General features: G+C 35.5%; 1 protein-coding gene across 2 annotated transcripts in view; it reads right to left on the reverse strand.

Annotated features, from left to right (window-relative positions):
* The window catches only part of Rgs7 (regulator of G protein signaling 7), a 228,618-nt gene that overhangs the window by 94,599 nt on the left and 118,233 nt on the right, over positions 1–15,786 (reverse strand). For both annotated transcript variants that reach the window (XM_008847790.1, XM_008847789.3), the window contains exons 3-4: positions 7,273–7,379; positions 3,819–3,870 (exon numbers count right to left, since the gene is read on the reverse strand). In XM_008847790.1, coding sequence (XP_008846012.1) covers positions 3,819–3,870; positions 7,273–7,379 — 159 coding nt within the window. The remainder of the gene's footprint in view (positions 1–3,818; positions 3,871–7,272; positions 7,380–15,786) is intronic.

Below are 15,786 nucleotides of genomic sequence, written 5' to 3' on the forward strand. Positions count from 1 at the left end.
AATAATAAAATGAATATATACATAAATAAATATTTCCTTTTCCACAGCATCTTGAATTCTCCCACTTCCTAAAATTATAGATAATGGCATTACCAATGTATTAGTGTATCTAAGGAATTGTTCATTTCTCAGTTATTAATGATTTGAGACACAGTTCAGAAGTCATACAGGCTATCAGTTTGGTTTTGTTTAAGGGTTTGCTTTCAAGTTCTTTTAAATTAGTATGTATGTTTCTTTCCATCCCTCTCTCAAACACAGATGTTAGGACACAGTAAGCTTTCTACCAATGGCAACTGATCAATTAAAAATCTATTCCTTAAGGAAAAAATGGTTATTTAATGCAAATCATTGGTAATCATGTCAGTGTGATTGCTATAATCTATTAGAATCCCTTGCTTTGATTGGCCCATATTACTGTCTATGAAAAAAGTCTTTGCTTTCCATATACTTTTAGGTGACTTTGTCATGGTGTTGTCAATAGACTAGTTTTGCGTAGTTGCTTAGGGCCAACAAACATAATTGCCCTATGCAGTTTAGAAAGCCCTGCAGCATCCTCGAACAATGGAGACGTTCACTGACTATTTATTATCAAAAATCCTTATCTGATTAGATGATACAAGGTTCTGAACAGTTTTTATTATAAGAAACTTGTTGAAAATTAAATGTTTCTTTCTGCAACGGCCATATGTTGGCATCAGGAAGCACACCAGGGAATTCTTTCCCTTATACATAGCAGTCATTCTGTACTAAAATTGTGCTGCTCTCTTGGCTAACTATTCCTAGTTTTTCAAATTGCCATCATTAACCTTATTTTCAGACTTCGGTTGTTGGCCTCTCCACTTTGTCTAAATTGTCATGAATGTCTTCAAGGACGGCCTATAAACCAAATGTATCATGAGCTATATTAATGTTACCATTGAAGCCTGAAGACTCTGTAATCCAGACAAACAATATTTGAATATACTATTTAAGAAAAATTAATATTAGTCCACGATTAACAAAAGTGTCAGGTTTTAAAACAAGACAAGCCTGGGATATGGATGAGATAAATGAAATAAGTTATATCAACAACAAGGACTCCTGTTGTTGGAAAATTTCCTTTCTTAGGTGTAAAGTCCTATTTAACTGGCCATGGTGGTACATGTTTGTTTCCTCAAAAATCAGAAGGCTGTGGCAGGAGGATCTCTAATTTGAGGCTAGCCTAGACTCCATAAATTGGACTCCATACTAGGTTTGAGGCCTACAGAAAGCCTGTCTAAGCAAAACAAAACCAAAACAAATCCTATCTGGACATTATAGATTCAACCTCTGAAAGATGCCAGCTTCAAGACATTGTTCAACATGTGCTGCTGTCAGGACTCCTCACTTGCAATGCAAGCAGCCAGAGGCGCCAGAAAAGATCCCGTGTTCGGTATTTGCTCTGCCTTGCTATCTACCACTGGCACTGTCTCTACTTTTTACCACAGTTGTCTTGACCTCCATCATGCCTTGGCCTCCTGTCCTCACTGCAAGCCTATGGCTCAGGTCTCTCTGGATGATGCAAATATATGCATGGAAGCCCATTCCCAGCTCTATGATAACTGATTTGGACTGCAGTGATTTTGTTTTTGCACAAAAATATGAAAAATCTCACTCATCTTGATTTTTTTAATAATAGAGTTCATGGAGACATGGAGTCTGTAGTCCAGATTGGCTTATTTTAGTCTTTAAAAATTATTCAATACCAAGGCAGCTGTGAAAACATGTCTTTTTCCCATAAACTGATCTATAGAGGTTTATGTATTGCAGAATTTACCCAATAAGTTCAAGTTTGGTGATGGTAATTGAAGTCAAAATGCTAAGAAGATAAGATAAGCCGTTTTTAAAATCTGCTTTGTAGCTATACAAGTCTATGTTTACTTTTAATCCCAGCATTCCAGGGAGAAAGGCAGAAGGATCCTAACTTTGAGGTTAGCATATGTTACATAGAGGGACTCTCTCTCAAACAATAAGGTTAAATAAAAATAAAATAAAGTAACTGCTGCCTCTGCTTTATGCACTGAGTCCTCTTTGCCCCAAAGCTATCTTGGAAAATATAGTCTAAGTAGTCATTACATTTTGGAGCTCACAGCCCAAGTACATCATATCATCCACTGGGGTCTATATACATTGTTATAAAACCTGGACCTCTTCCCTGGACCTGACTCCTATATTAAACTTCACCCAGCCAGGGCTCAGGAGCCATTGCAGAAGAGAGGGCAGAAAGATTGTAAGAGCCTGGGAGGAGGTGCATGGCCATAAGGAGAGAGTCTTACAGGCTTCTGGGACCTTGTTATGAACTCACAGCAATGGTGTCATCATGTACAAGACCCATACAAACTCAATTGGACAAAATCCCAGCATAGAACTGGGGAAATGGACAGTAAGCCAAAGAACAATTGGTAGTTGATGACTGCTGGGTGGGGATAGGGCCCAAGACATCACCCCAGGCTTGACAAAATGCCCCCCGAAAACTCCAATTCAGACCCATATACCAACAGTTGTTTTCCAACTTCTTTCTCCAAGTGCTTCAGCTTTGAGGAAAAAAAATGGAATTCCCATTGGAATTCGCATTTGGAAAATACAATGATCTAGCCTTTATATGAATTTATCAGTATGTTATAAAGTATTTTTTTTTCCTATACAGTATGTTTGAATCCTGTCTCAGCACCTGACCACTCTGGAGTGATGTACAAAATTCATATTTCTACAATGACACTAGGAGGGATAGCACCAACAGATTTCTGTGGATTTTCCAAAGCTATTCCTTCCAAAAATGCCCCTTATGAGCAGTACCAAAGAAAATCACCACTGTGTAGCTTTCCTCCACCTTTGTATATTTTATCAGTCTCTCTTCCTTAAATGATTTCCGGTCTTACCACCTGATAAATCTCTTCTTTAAAATCCATCTCAAATATTACCAGTTCTTTTGTGAAATCATTACAGACACCCTACACCCAATTTAAAGTCAATCTTTAATTCTTTTAACCTTCTATATCATTTTACAGATACCAATGGTATATTACAGCAACTCCTTTTCATGATTCAATTTTCTTGTTGGTCACCATTACTATCTCTTGCACCTTTTACAGCAATTGACATAGGAATAATCCCCAATAAACATTTGTAGAAATGACATTTAAAAATTTCTCAATCCTCAATCTTGTTTTAGAAGACTGGAACCTACAGGAAGATTCCTGAAGATGAACACTTACTAGGGTCGAAATTTCTCCTTAAAGAACATCATTGAAATCTTGATTATTAAACTGAGTTTATCTTAAGCTCACTAAACTTGGCTTATTAGGATTAAATTTATAATTTTACCTGTTCTCTTTCTTTCATTCAGCCTTTCCATGTTCAACAAAGCCTTTCAGTTATAGAATTACACAGTGTCTCCCATAACAGTGAACCAAGTGGAAGTCTGGAGTGTCACGGGATTTACCAAAACCCCACAGCTAAGGGAGAGAGTTGAACTAGAACTCTGGCTTTTTAGGAACATTTGTTTCTCTTCTAGCTGATTAGGATGCTGTGAATACCCAATAATTACCTTTCGAGGATTTTTTATAGCACTTTAGTGTTAGAAGAAGCTATTCTTTAACAGGCACAGAGGCCACTGTGGAAGAAGTACGTCGAGCTTGATAACTCCCCAGACAAAGCCATTTAAGAATTCAATGTTACAAATATTATTCTATACTAAAACTGTGATTTTACTCTCTTATTAATAAAATAAATTAAATGCACACATATGTCATACACACACACTATTGGTTAAGAACAAAAGGATGAGTTATAGCACTGACCATAGTCTGTGTTTTCCGGCTCCCAACAATTTGATGGCCAAAAGTAGGGAGTCTGTGGAACACAAAGAAGCTGGTTAGATACACAAACATTTGGTAGACGTACTGATTTAAGACCTGTGTTTATCTTCAGTAATATCTAAAATAATTTCCAACAATATACAACTTAAAATCCAGAGCAAGATCCCTAAGAGACATTGCAATGTTTTCATTTATGTTTGCTATGCAGACCTATGTTCGGCCTTCAAATGTGGGGCATAACAGCAGGCAGTCAAGATGTTGTACATTTTCTGTCATCTTCCATCAAACCATATAAATTCATCAACAAAACAAGAAGTTTTCAGCTACAGAGAAAGCAGAGTGTGATATTCAGTACGACTCAGGACGAAGTCTGTTAAAATATAATAATCTCTTTCCTAGTGTACCCCAACACTAGGAAAAGTTCAGCCACAGACTCTTTCCCTGAGGCTTTCAAATTGCTTGCCGGGCTCCATTCATTATGGGAAGCAGCTTTCAATGTTACTCAACTGGACTACAACCTTTGACATTTCCTGTTAAAAGCATGCATTCATAAAGACGTTTATTGCTGTAAACTTTTAAATGGCGTAAACCAGAGATTGTTTTATAAATTAATAATATCTGATGTGATAACAATAGTATTCTGAGTCTTTAAAATTCTAGAATGTCATTGACTTGAAAACAAAAAGAAGTTGGATCTGTAAAACAGAAGAAAACCTTATTGTGATTATCAACAATATATACAATATATATTTTCGTAATTCTTCTAGGTCTGCTAGCCAGCTAGCCAAACCTAGCACAAGGACCCATGGTGGCCACAGGTCTGCTTAAGCAACTCTATTCCCTGGAATGAGAGTGACCCCAGAACTCAGAAGAACAGAGATGGCTAACATCAGTGTTCGAGGTTGATTATATGTATTAACTAATTATACTAATCATTATGTGCAGTGAGCATATTGTGAGAAATTTCTTAATATCTGACAATTCTACTCTCTAATAGACTGACTCTCAAAGACACAGAAAGGGATTCTGGGGGAGGAAGTGACTGAATCCTTAGGAGAGGGAATCTTTCTCAATGGTCTTAGACCACCAGAGGATCTTGACCTAACCGCCATGCCTTCTTCAAAATTACTTCAGTGTAATAAAGAAGGCTACTAATAATAGTTTTGTGCACATATGAACAAAATCACAGCAGGAATTTAAAAGAAAAAAGATTGAACCACTAGATAAAGGGGACAGAAAGACTTAAATGGAACACTCTCATCCTCCCCAGTCACACTTGACTCTGGGAGATGGAACTTTGAAGATTTGATTTCTTAGAAATACAATTGGACCAGGATTCTAGTAATGCCATAAGGGAATGAAGTGGCTAAGACAGCAGGCCTCTGGCTCTTGAAAAGTCTCTGGGAGAACACTGACCACTTGGTATTGCTTCATTATTTTTGCTCTGTGTGTGTGTGCACACATGCACGCGCGCTCACGCATGTGCATATCTGTTTATCTAGCTTTAAAATATATCTAGACAGACTGGTCAGACAGCCACCTTTTGTTCCCATCTCCGTTCCTTGAACTTTTCTTTATCTTTTATAGTGTATTTTAGTGAGAATTTTATGCGTATAAAAATAAAGAATTCTATCCTGAGATTTTATGTGGACATGCCATAAAACTAATATTTTCCACTAATATTGGAAGGCTTTTCTTATGAAAAAAGAGTTTTAGCTTACAATAGATGATATAAGGAAATAACAGACTGTGTTGTTCATTAGACAGCAACACCTATTAGATTTTAGGCCATTTTAATGTATGAATGTCTCTGTTTATCAGAGCTGTACACTTTTGCTACAGAACTCATTCAGGTCCATCTGGTTATCACTCAATATCCATTAATCAGTTAATGGATATACTCAAACCATGAGAGACTTGAGAGACCTGACATCAAATCTCAGTTTCAACTAGCAAAGAGAAAATGACTAAACAATTGTGTATTTATAGTAAATCTAAAAGTTGCATGGCTCAGACATATACTAAAAATGTAAGGCACACACCAGTGAAGTGTATCTCAAATCATGTCCTGAAACTTCTTATGTTCTTGACAATGCTTGGAATCCCTGTGATCTGTTGACAGCAGGGAAGCCTATATTTCCTGGTTTAACTCATCATTTTTTAAATTCTTCCAAGGATCTGAATTCCAATTCAGTATAAGATCTTTCTGCTCTTTGGAACCAGCATATAAACAAAAGTGAACTCTATGAACAATAATGTGTTTTTCACGATTAGACCTGTTCGGGTAGAGACCAATCAACACCTTGGCAAACTTCAAAGTGGAATTTTATTCATCTTAATTATTCTGTTTATCTTGTGTGTACAATTCTATGATGACTATATATTGAGACGCTCCTGCCAAGGTGGATAGACTGTTAAAATATACATTTCATATTCTACATTAATAGAATGTTAATATATTTACATGAAATATATAGCATTTCTCAGCACATTGAACTTGATAACCTCCCCTTAAATGTTGAAGTTATATCATTTCCCTCAGTTCCCTTACTTGATCCTAAAACTCTTCAAAATGTCTTTGCTTTTTTTTTTCTAGTGTACAGGGGTCCATCCTAAACCCTACTCATCTTTGACTTACAAGCATGACTGAGACATTCAAAATTTACCTGCCTACTAATTTCTACCTGGGAATGTCAATAACTAAGATAAAGGTCCTAAATTATTGCTAATTAAGTCCATTACCACTAACCTTAGGCCATGTCTGAATTAATCTGTTTCATGGAAAAATTTACATTACATACATCTTAAAACAGAGCCTATACTCAGTATTTCCTTTGTGAATATGTTTTTTTGCATACAAGCAATTTTACTTATCATGTTGATTATGAAGATGAATAAAAGTTTTATTTTTTAAGAATAAAAAAAAATTGTTCTTTCATAATTTGTGAGAATTTGTTAATCCCAAAGTTTACTTATATAAAACTTATAAAATTTAAGGCTGTATAGAAAATGTAACTCTATAATAAAGACACTCCTTTAAGAACAAGAAGTGTTAATCATGTATAAAGCTATTTGTTAATCATCAATACTTCTTATGTATTAAAAGAGTTACTTGGGACTGAAGTATGTTATGGATCACAGGCTAGAGTATAAATTTAGTTATATCTCTCTCCTAGTTTCTTCACATCATCAAATTACTTTCTGGATATTCCTTAAGTTTTTAAATGTGAAACATAACTTCAGCTTGTACAAATCATCGTCACTGTGCAGTTTCCCATTACTCTGTGAATATAGTTTTTTATATCTCAACTTTAACATTAATTAGTTTCTAACTAGTCTAAGTAAACTAAGTCATTATTTCAAAGAGTTCTTTTAAAAATATAACAAAATTCAGGCTTCTGATTTGCTGTGAAAGAGCATTTGCATTTCAACTTACTTGAAATCTGTAGAAGGTACCATCATCCTTAAGTGTGAGGACGTGATCTGAGATCGGAAAGAAGTATCCATGGGCAGCCATGAGTGTTCCCAAATGGAGTGCTTCCACTGTCCCAATCATGTGAGGGAAAACAAAAGAACACATGACAGCTTTTAAATTTTACTCAACTTTTTTCTATTGATTTACAAGAAAGTGACATTTTATCTGGTTGTTTTTGAGCATGTGCTTGAGATCAAATTTTTAACATTTTGGTTGAAGCAGGAGGATTACCATGAATCTTGGCTATACAGCAAGACTCTGTTACAGAGAGAGAGAGAGAGAGAGAGAGAGAGAGAGAGAGAGAGAGAGAATACATGCTCTCAGTTCAAATTCAAGACCTTCCTAGAGCAGCACAGCTACATATTCTAGTGAAAACTCTGGAACTCATGTGATATACAAAGAACAAAAACTTAAGAAATTCACACTATCTTTTGTTATTTAAAGTCCTGGTACTCCCGTATCTATCGGTAAAGAACACACCTTGCAAAGCTGGTGTGAGAATTACATAAGAATATGTGCAGTGGAGATGGACCAGTGCTGTACACAGTAGCTGCTGGATGGATATATAGGAGTTATTACACTTTATTACTTACACAATAAGTTTGACATCTTTCCAAGGTACTTTCCTGGATATCTACTCCCTTAGATTTGCCGCCAAAAGACTAACCAGGGAAGCTGACAACTCTAAATAATATCAGGAAGTCATTTCCATACTTGCTTAGTTGTTTTTGAATTGTCCATAAAATTAAAATATAAGGATCTTTGAGGACAGCTAGCCATTACAATAGCCAGGTGCCTGCAGCTTTGGTGGAGTTCTGGGTCCCTGCGTGGCCCTGGCAAAGAGCCCTGAGCAGAACAATTTCAGGTGGCTCATTTATCCTCTGACAATCATTTCTAATCACTTTGGTCCCAGAGTCTCTGACCCGGGAAAACAATATTAACACACTTACCAGCAAGAGAAATTAAGTTACATCACAAGAGGATGATTACAGAATCCAGATACAAGAAGGAAAGAGACAGTAGACTGCTTCCGAGCTCTAAGCCTGGAAAAGCATGTCACATAAAAATCAAAACAAACCTTTCTGATGAGACATATAAACAGTGAACCCCTAGACCTCTCTTGAGGTACAGCACTCTGTTTTAGACTGAATGACTTTTTTTCTTTTACTGTATATATTCTCATTTACTCTCTCTTTAAGAAATACATATTGCTTAATGAAACGTATGAAGTCATTATCCACAGATAAGAACTATTAGACTTAGACCTAGCCACTCCATGAGTGTATAGTATAAGGTCTAAATTATTCAAGGAAAAACCAAACATAAGAAAACAATAGATTTGTTTACATGTTCCAAATATAAGCAAAATAGTTCATAGAGTACAGATAACTGTAAATATGGGGGAAACATAGTTAATCTCATTTTTATTTTAATGTCTATTGCCTTAATCTGTTATATTTGCTCCATTAAGCCAAGCAATGCTCTTGGTTATTTTAAGTATAGTCATCCTATTATATGTCACTTACAAATGTTATGTCAGACACAGAGGATAAAAGAAAAGTAAGGTTTGGATCATGCTGGCTAACAGTTTTGATATAATCCAGGTGTTTCTTTCTTATTGTCTCTACCACCTAGCTATTCCTCACTCCTGAAGACTGCTATCTCCCCTACAACTGAACCTCATCTACATCAGATTCTAGGAATGAGTCTTCCCAAGATGACCTGGGAATAAATAATATGTAACTCCTGCATGCACAAAATGTGATGCTTGGCCAACAGGGGTACTGTGAAAGAAAAGTTCCCAAAAGAAATCCTGCACCTTGGACTGAACTGCCTGCGAGGCTCACCAACTGATTATCACTCCGAAGATTGTGGAGAGTTTAGAATGCTGCAGATCCAGAGCCTTATTCACATTTTACCTGGGGATATCTTTAACCCCCCAAATAGTCAAACATTGCCTACCTCTGGTTCTGAATTAACATTCTGATGACTAATAAAATGTATTAGCTTAGCAGACCACCATGTCTCACCAATCAAAAAAGCTAAGAATGTCATCAGATGGCAGCTGAGACCTATAGTAAGAACGCTCCCGTTTTGCTATAACCCGCCTACTGAATGTATCCACCAATGTTTGAAATGTGTCTTGATTTATGAATTATCTTTGTTCTGATGCTATAAAAATGTAAGGCAACTGTTACCACACTGGAACATGGAATTTGGGGTATCCTGAATCTGTGTTCCCAGGCCATGGTCACTCATATTTGGCTCCAGAATGATCTCTTATCAAAAAAGCAAAACAAACAAACAAAAAGAGATACATATTGCTCGACAGTAGACCCTATTGCTGAAGACACTATATATATGAACCATAGAGCAAACAAGGAAAAAGCATGCTGGTGCTGACTTCAGAGAATCATCTACACTGTCTAGCTTTCATAGTGGTGAAAGGTGCTATACATGCTGCCTGAAGAGAACATTAATCATCAACGTTATCCAGTTGTGAATCCTATGAGCTACAACTGGCCTGGCAAGATATGCCCACTGGTGCAATAGTAGCACAAATATTAGGGAGTAACTGACCACTTTCTAACTGGATTTAAGGTCCATTTCTTAAGATGGAACCCATACATGCCTAGGAACTTGAGGCTAGATAGTTTACAGACCTAGTGCTAAAGGAGATCCTAATAATATTATTCTGCTAAATAGACATAGTATTCGACCACCTTCTAATGATTTATTGTTATGCACATAGATTAATTCATCTCTCAACTCTCAGCAGAGAATATCCTTTATGCAGCAGATGGTGATTAACAAAGAAACCCCCAACTGGCCAATGTGTAGAAAGTTCTTATCCCTGAATAGGACACCTATATCAAACTTCTGTCCCCAAAGGCTAAGGGATCATTGTGAAAGAGGGGTCAGAGAGTTTCTAAGAACCAGAATTAGTGGATGACTACAAGGATACAGAGTTTTCCAGATACCTGGGCAATTACTCATATGAACTCACAGCAATGGGGGCAGCATGCACAAGTCTCAAGAAAGCTCAACCACACCAAATCCCATCATATACATGGAGAAGTGGGGGAAAATACTACCTAAGGGACTATTGGCAATTCATGGCTGCTGAGAAGACGGTGTTAGTCTTATTTAAGGGATAAGACTCTTGGTAGGGCTCATATATAAATATAGAAATTAGAGATAGAGATGATAGAGATAGAGATAGATAGAGATAGATAGATAGATGGATAGATATGAAACTGGGTGGGAGGGGATATGAGAGTGAATGTAAATATGATGAAAATATATTGTATGAAAACATTTTAAATTCTATAAAAATTAAAACAGAAAAAGAGAGATACATGTGCTCTACATTTGTTATTAAGGAACACTTTTTGATATTCAGCATCAAGCTTTGAATTCAGTGACTTTCTGCTCTTAGGCACCCATCTTTATGAGAGTATGGTATAGTTTCTTCCTCAGGCACATACACTTCCAATATCAAGGTAAAGCCAAACCACTTGATTTGATATTTAGGAAGACTGACCTTCTAACAAAGCTTATAGAATGAATTTCTAGGTATTTGATCAAGACCTAAGAGAGATTCAGATTATAGATATGGTTTCCCCTACAATATTTCCAGAATAAATGGTTCAGGGAAAAATCAGCTAGTCAGGGTAAGTTTTATGTTTGACTTGGGACCATATTCATTCTACTAACACTTAGATTGTCAATGATAAAAAGAAGCTTTTGAATCAATACTGCTGCATGAATGAACAAGTAAATTCAAATAAATGGTCCATCCAGAAAAGGAGAAACAGCACTGCCTGGAAAAAAAGGCCAATTGGTTTTATATTGTGATTATGAGCATCCTGTTCAGCTTTGCTAAGAGAGTGGCAAGGCTAATTTGTCTTTTCACAATACTTCTATAAGGATTTCAAGTGTATCTGTTGTAAGGCAATAATGCTATTAATGGCACAAGCCAGGAACAGATCTTAGTGCTTGGGTTTGTATTCCCTAATCTGACTTGTTTGTTCTTCAATATAATCATGGAGCTACACATTCCTGTGATTCCACTGCTCCAACAATTGCAACTTGACCTCAATTTTATAAGAACCTGGAAGGCGAATTTAGCAGACTGCCTGAGAGTGTCTGGATCCAGCCTCTGCAGGGTCAACCCAAGCCTAGACCAACCAGCTTTACATACCAAATAAGAAAACAACTAAGGCACACCAATAAAACAAACAGAAGCATACTTCAAATCAACAAAGGAAGGCTTGAGTTTAATACCAGGATCATAAACAACAAAAGAAATCCACATGCCAAAATCACAATGAAAAAATAATAACACAGAAAACCAAAACAATATGTTCCCACCAAACACCACCAGTCTTGTAGAAGAGTTCTACAAGGAGAAACACCCCCCCAGAGATAACCAGGGTTTACAGAATTTAAAAGAACAATCATAAACATGATAAAAGAAGTCAATGAATTTAAAGAGCACACAAAGAAATCAAAGAACTAAAAGAAGATACAGATAAACTTCTTAATGAATTCACAAAAGAGATAGAACTATTGAAGAAAACTGAGGCTGGAATGAAGAAGGAATGAAAAACTCAGTAGGCCAATCTGAAACAACAGAAGAAAAAGCCTCACCAATACGATGGATGAAATGGAAAACAGAATATCAAGACTGGACAATAAAGTTGAAGAACTGAGTTGTTCAAGCAAAGATTATGAAAAAAAAATTAAAATACAGTAATGGGAATACACAGTAAAAGTGGGACACAGGCTGCTTGGATGAATTAAGAAACAAAATCCATCCTTTTTTTATCTGCAAGAAATGCATCTCACCTTCAAGGACAGTCATTACCTTAAGGTGAAACAATGGAAAAGAATATTCCAAGTAAATGACACTAAAAAACAAGCAGAGGTTACAATTCTAATACCTGACAAAGTAGACTTCAAACTAAAAGTAATCAGAAGAGGAAACGAGAGTTACTTTGTTCTGATCAAAGGAACAGTTGACCAAGAAGATATTACAACCATGAAAGTACATGCACCAAACTCTGGTGCACCAAATTTAATAAAAGCAGTACTATAGGACTTTAAGACACAGATGAACCCCAACTCAGTAATAGTCAGGGACTTCAATACAATACTCCCCTGTCTTCATTAGACAGGTCAACTGGACAAAGAATAAACAGAGAGACATTTGAATTAAATGAAACCATACATCAAATGGGCATAACTGACATCTTCCAAATATTCCACACAAGCATCAAAGAATACACTTTCTATTCAGCACCCCACAGACCTTTCTCTAAAATTGGCCACATACTGGGAAAAGAAAAAAGCTTCAACAAATACAAAAAAATTAAAATAATTGCATGCATTCTATCAGACCACAATGAAATCAAGCTTAAAATCAACACTGAAAGAAGCCCTAGTACTACACGAACTCATGGAGATTAAACAACATAATTCTGAATGATAAATGGGTCAAAGAAGAAATTAAGAAAGACATAAAAGTATTTCTGGAACTAAATGAAAAGGATAATACAACAAAACAAAACCTCTGGGACACTTTAAAAGTAGTCCTAAGAGGGAAGTTCATAGCTCTAAGTGCCTACATTAAAAAATCAGAAAGAGCACAAATAAATGACTTAACATTGCAAACCAAGACTCTGGAAAGGCAAAAACAAATGAAAACCACACCTAGCAGATGAGAAGAAATAACAAGAATCAGAGCAGAACTTAATGAAATAGAAACAAAGAAAACAATATAAAGAACCAATGAATCTAAAAAGCTAAACAAGATAGACAGATCCCCTAGCCCAATTAGCCAAAAGAAAGAAAGAGCAAATCCAAATCAACAAAATCAGAGATGAAATGAGAAACATCATAACAGACAACCAAAAGGGAATACTTTAAAAACCTATTCACTATTAAATTTGAAAACCTAAAAGAAATGGATGGATATCCAAAATCACAGGACCCACCAAAGTTAAACCAAAAAGAGATCAACAGTTTAAACAAATCCATAACATATAAGGAAATTGAAAAGTAATACAAAGAAAAAAAACCCAGCCTCAGATGTATTTACAGCAGAATTGTACCAGACATTTAAAAAAGATCTACAACCTTTACTACTTAAATTATTCAAAAAGATAGAAACAGAGGGAGAATCCCCAAATTCTTTCTATGAAGCCAGTATCATTCTAATACCAAAACCAGCTAAAGAAGCAAAAAAAAAACAAAACAAAAAATAATATGGATATGATATTAGAACCTTAGTTTTGGTATTTCAATGAAATAACTTCTCTAGATTATTTAAAAGTTTTGTAGCATTTTAAATGTAATGACTATTTGGTTAGCCTTTTCTTTCATTTTTATTTGTTTTGATAATTGCCTCATTTTAGAAAACTGTAAAATAATTTAAATCATATACTTGTAAATATGTATAATTATATTGATATAAAATACAAAAAACTGTAGACCCATATCCCTAATGAACATAGATGCAAAAATTCTCAAGAAAAACTTGAAAACCACATACAGACACAAATGAAGAAAATCTCCACCATGATCAAGTAGGATTAATTCCAGAGATGCAGGGATGGTTCAATATATATAAATCAATAAACGTCATAAATCATATAAATGGGCTCAAAGACAAGAATCACATGGTCATCTCAATAGATGCAGAGAAGGCATTTGACAAAATTCAACATGCATTCCTGATAAAAGTCCTAAAGGGGATTGGATTGGTGGGTACATAGCTCAATGTAATTAAAGATATATACAACAAACCCATAGACAAAATGGAAAAAAAAAAAACAACTGGAAGCATTCCCATTAAAATCAGAAACCAGACAAGGATGTCCACTATTTCCACTTCATTTTAATATAGTGCTGAAAACTCTTTCTAGATTAAAAGAGTACTAATTGGAAAAGAAGACATCAAATTATACCTTTTTGAAGATGATATGATGCTCTACCTAAAAGATCCCAAAAATTCCACCAGAAAAGTCCTAGAACTTGATTAATACTTTCAGTAAAGTGGCAGGTTACAAAATTTATCTAAAAAATCAGTAGCCTTTCTTTATATCAATAACAAGCAATTGGAGAGAGAGTACAGGGAATCCTTACCATTCACAATAGCCTCCAAAACAATAAATAAGTAAATAAATAAATATAAATAAATAAATAAATAAACATCTCAGAATAAATCTGACAAAAGACATCAAAGAGCTCCATAATGAAAATTTCAAAAGTTTGAAGAAAGAGATTGAGGAAGATACCAGAAGATGGAAGGACCTCCTGTGCTCATGAATTGAAAGAATTAATATTGTAAAAATGACCAGCCTACCAAAAGCAATATATAGAGTCAATGGAATCCCAATCAAAATCCCCATAACTTACTATGCAGAATTAGAAAAAAAATCCTAATATCCATATCAAAGTACAAAAGACCCCAGATAGCCAAAGCAACCCTGAGTACAAAGAGCAATGCTATGGGGATTACTATAACAGATCTTGAACTATATTACAGAGCTATAGCCATAAAAACAATATGGTACTGACACAAAAATGGACACATAGATCAATGGAACATAATTGAAGACCCAAACATGAATACACACAATTTCAGCCACCTGATATTTAATAAAGATTTCAAGAACACACAATGGAGGAAAGACAGCATCTTCAACAAATGGTGCTGGCAAAACTGGATCTTTACCTGTAGAAGAATGAACTAGACCCTTATCTTTCATATGGCACAAAAGTCAACCCAAAATGAATCAAAGACCTCAATGTGAAGCCTGAAACTCTGAAACTGTTAGAAGAAAACATTGGCAGTAACTAACAAGACATAATTGTAAGAAAGGATTTTCCTAAATCAACTAAATTTCCTAAATTTGAAATCAGTTGCTCAGGAATTAAGGTCAACAGTCAACAAATGGGAGCTCATTAAAATAAAAATCTGTACAGCAAAAAAAAAAAAAACTAAGAAAGTGAAGAGAAAACCTACAGAGTGGGAGAAACTCTTCACCAGTGAAACATCTGACAGACGCTTAATCTCCAGAATATATAAAGAACTGAAACAACAAATAATTTTAAAAAAATGACCCACTTAAAAGATGGGCTAAAGGCCTAAACAGAGAGTTCTCAAAAGAAGAAATAAAGATGGTTAAGAGACATCTTAAAAAAGTGTTCAACATTGTTAGTAATTAGGGAAATGCAAACTAAAACCACCTTGAGATTTCTTCTTACCCCAGTCAGACTGGCTAAGATCAAGAGAACAAATGATATCAAATGCTGGCAAGGATGTGGAGAAAAGGGAATGCTCATTCACTGCTGTTGGGTTTGCTAACTTGTGCAACTCCTCTCGAAAGCGGTATGGAGAACTCTTAAAAAAACTAAAAATGAACCTACCATATGACCAGGCTATATCACTCCTTGGCATATACCCAA

Source organism: Nannospalax galili, unplaced genomic scaffold, assembly GCF_000622305.1.
Source record: "Nannospalax galili isolate Female #2095 unplaced genomic scaffold, S.galili_v1.0 scaffold604, whole genome shotgun sequence".
Classification (NCBI taxonomy): Eukaryota; Metazoa; Chordata; class Mammalia; order Rodentia; family Spalacidae; genus Nannospalax; species Nannospalax galili.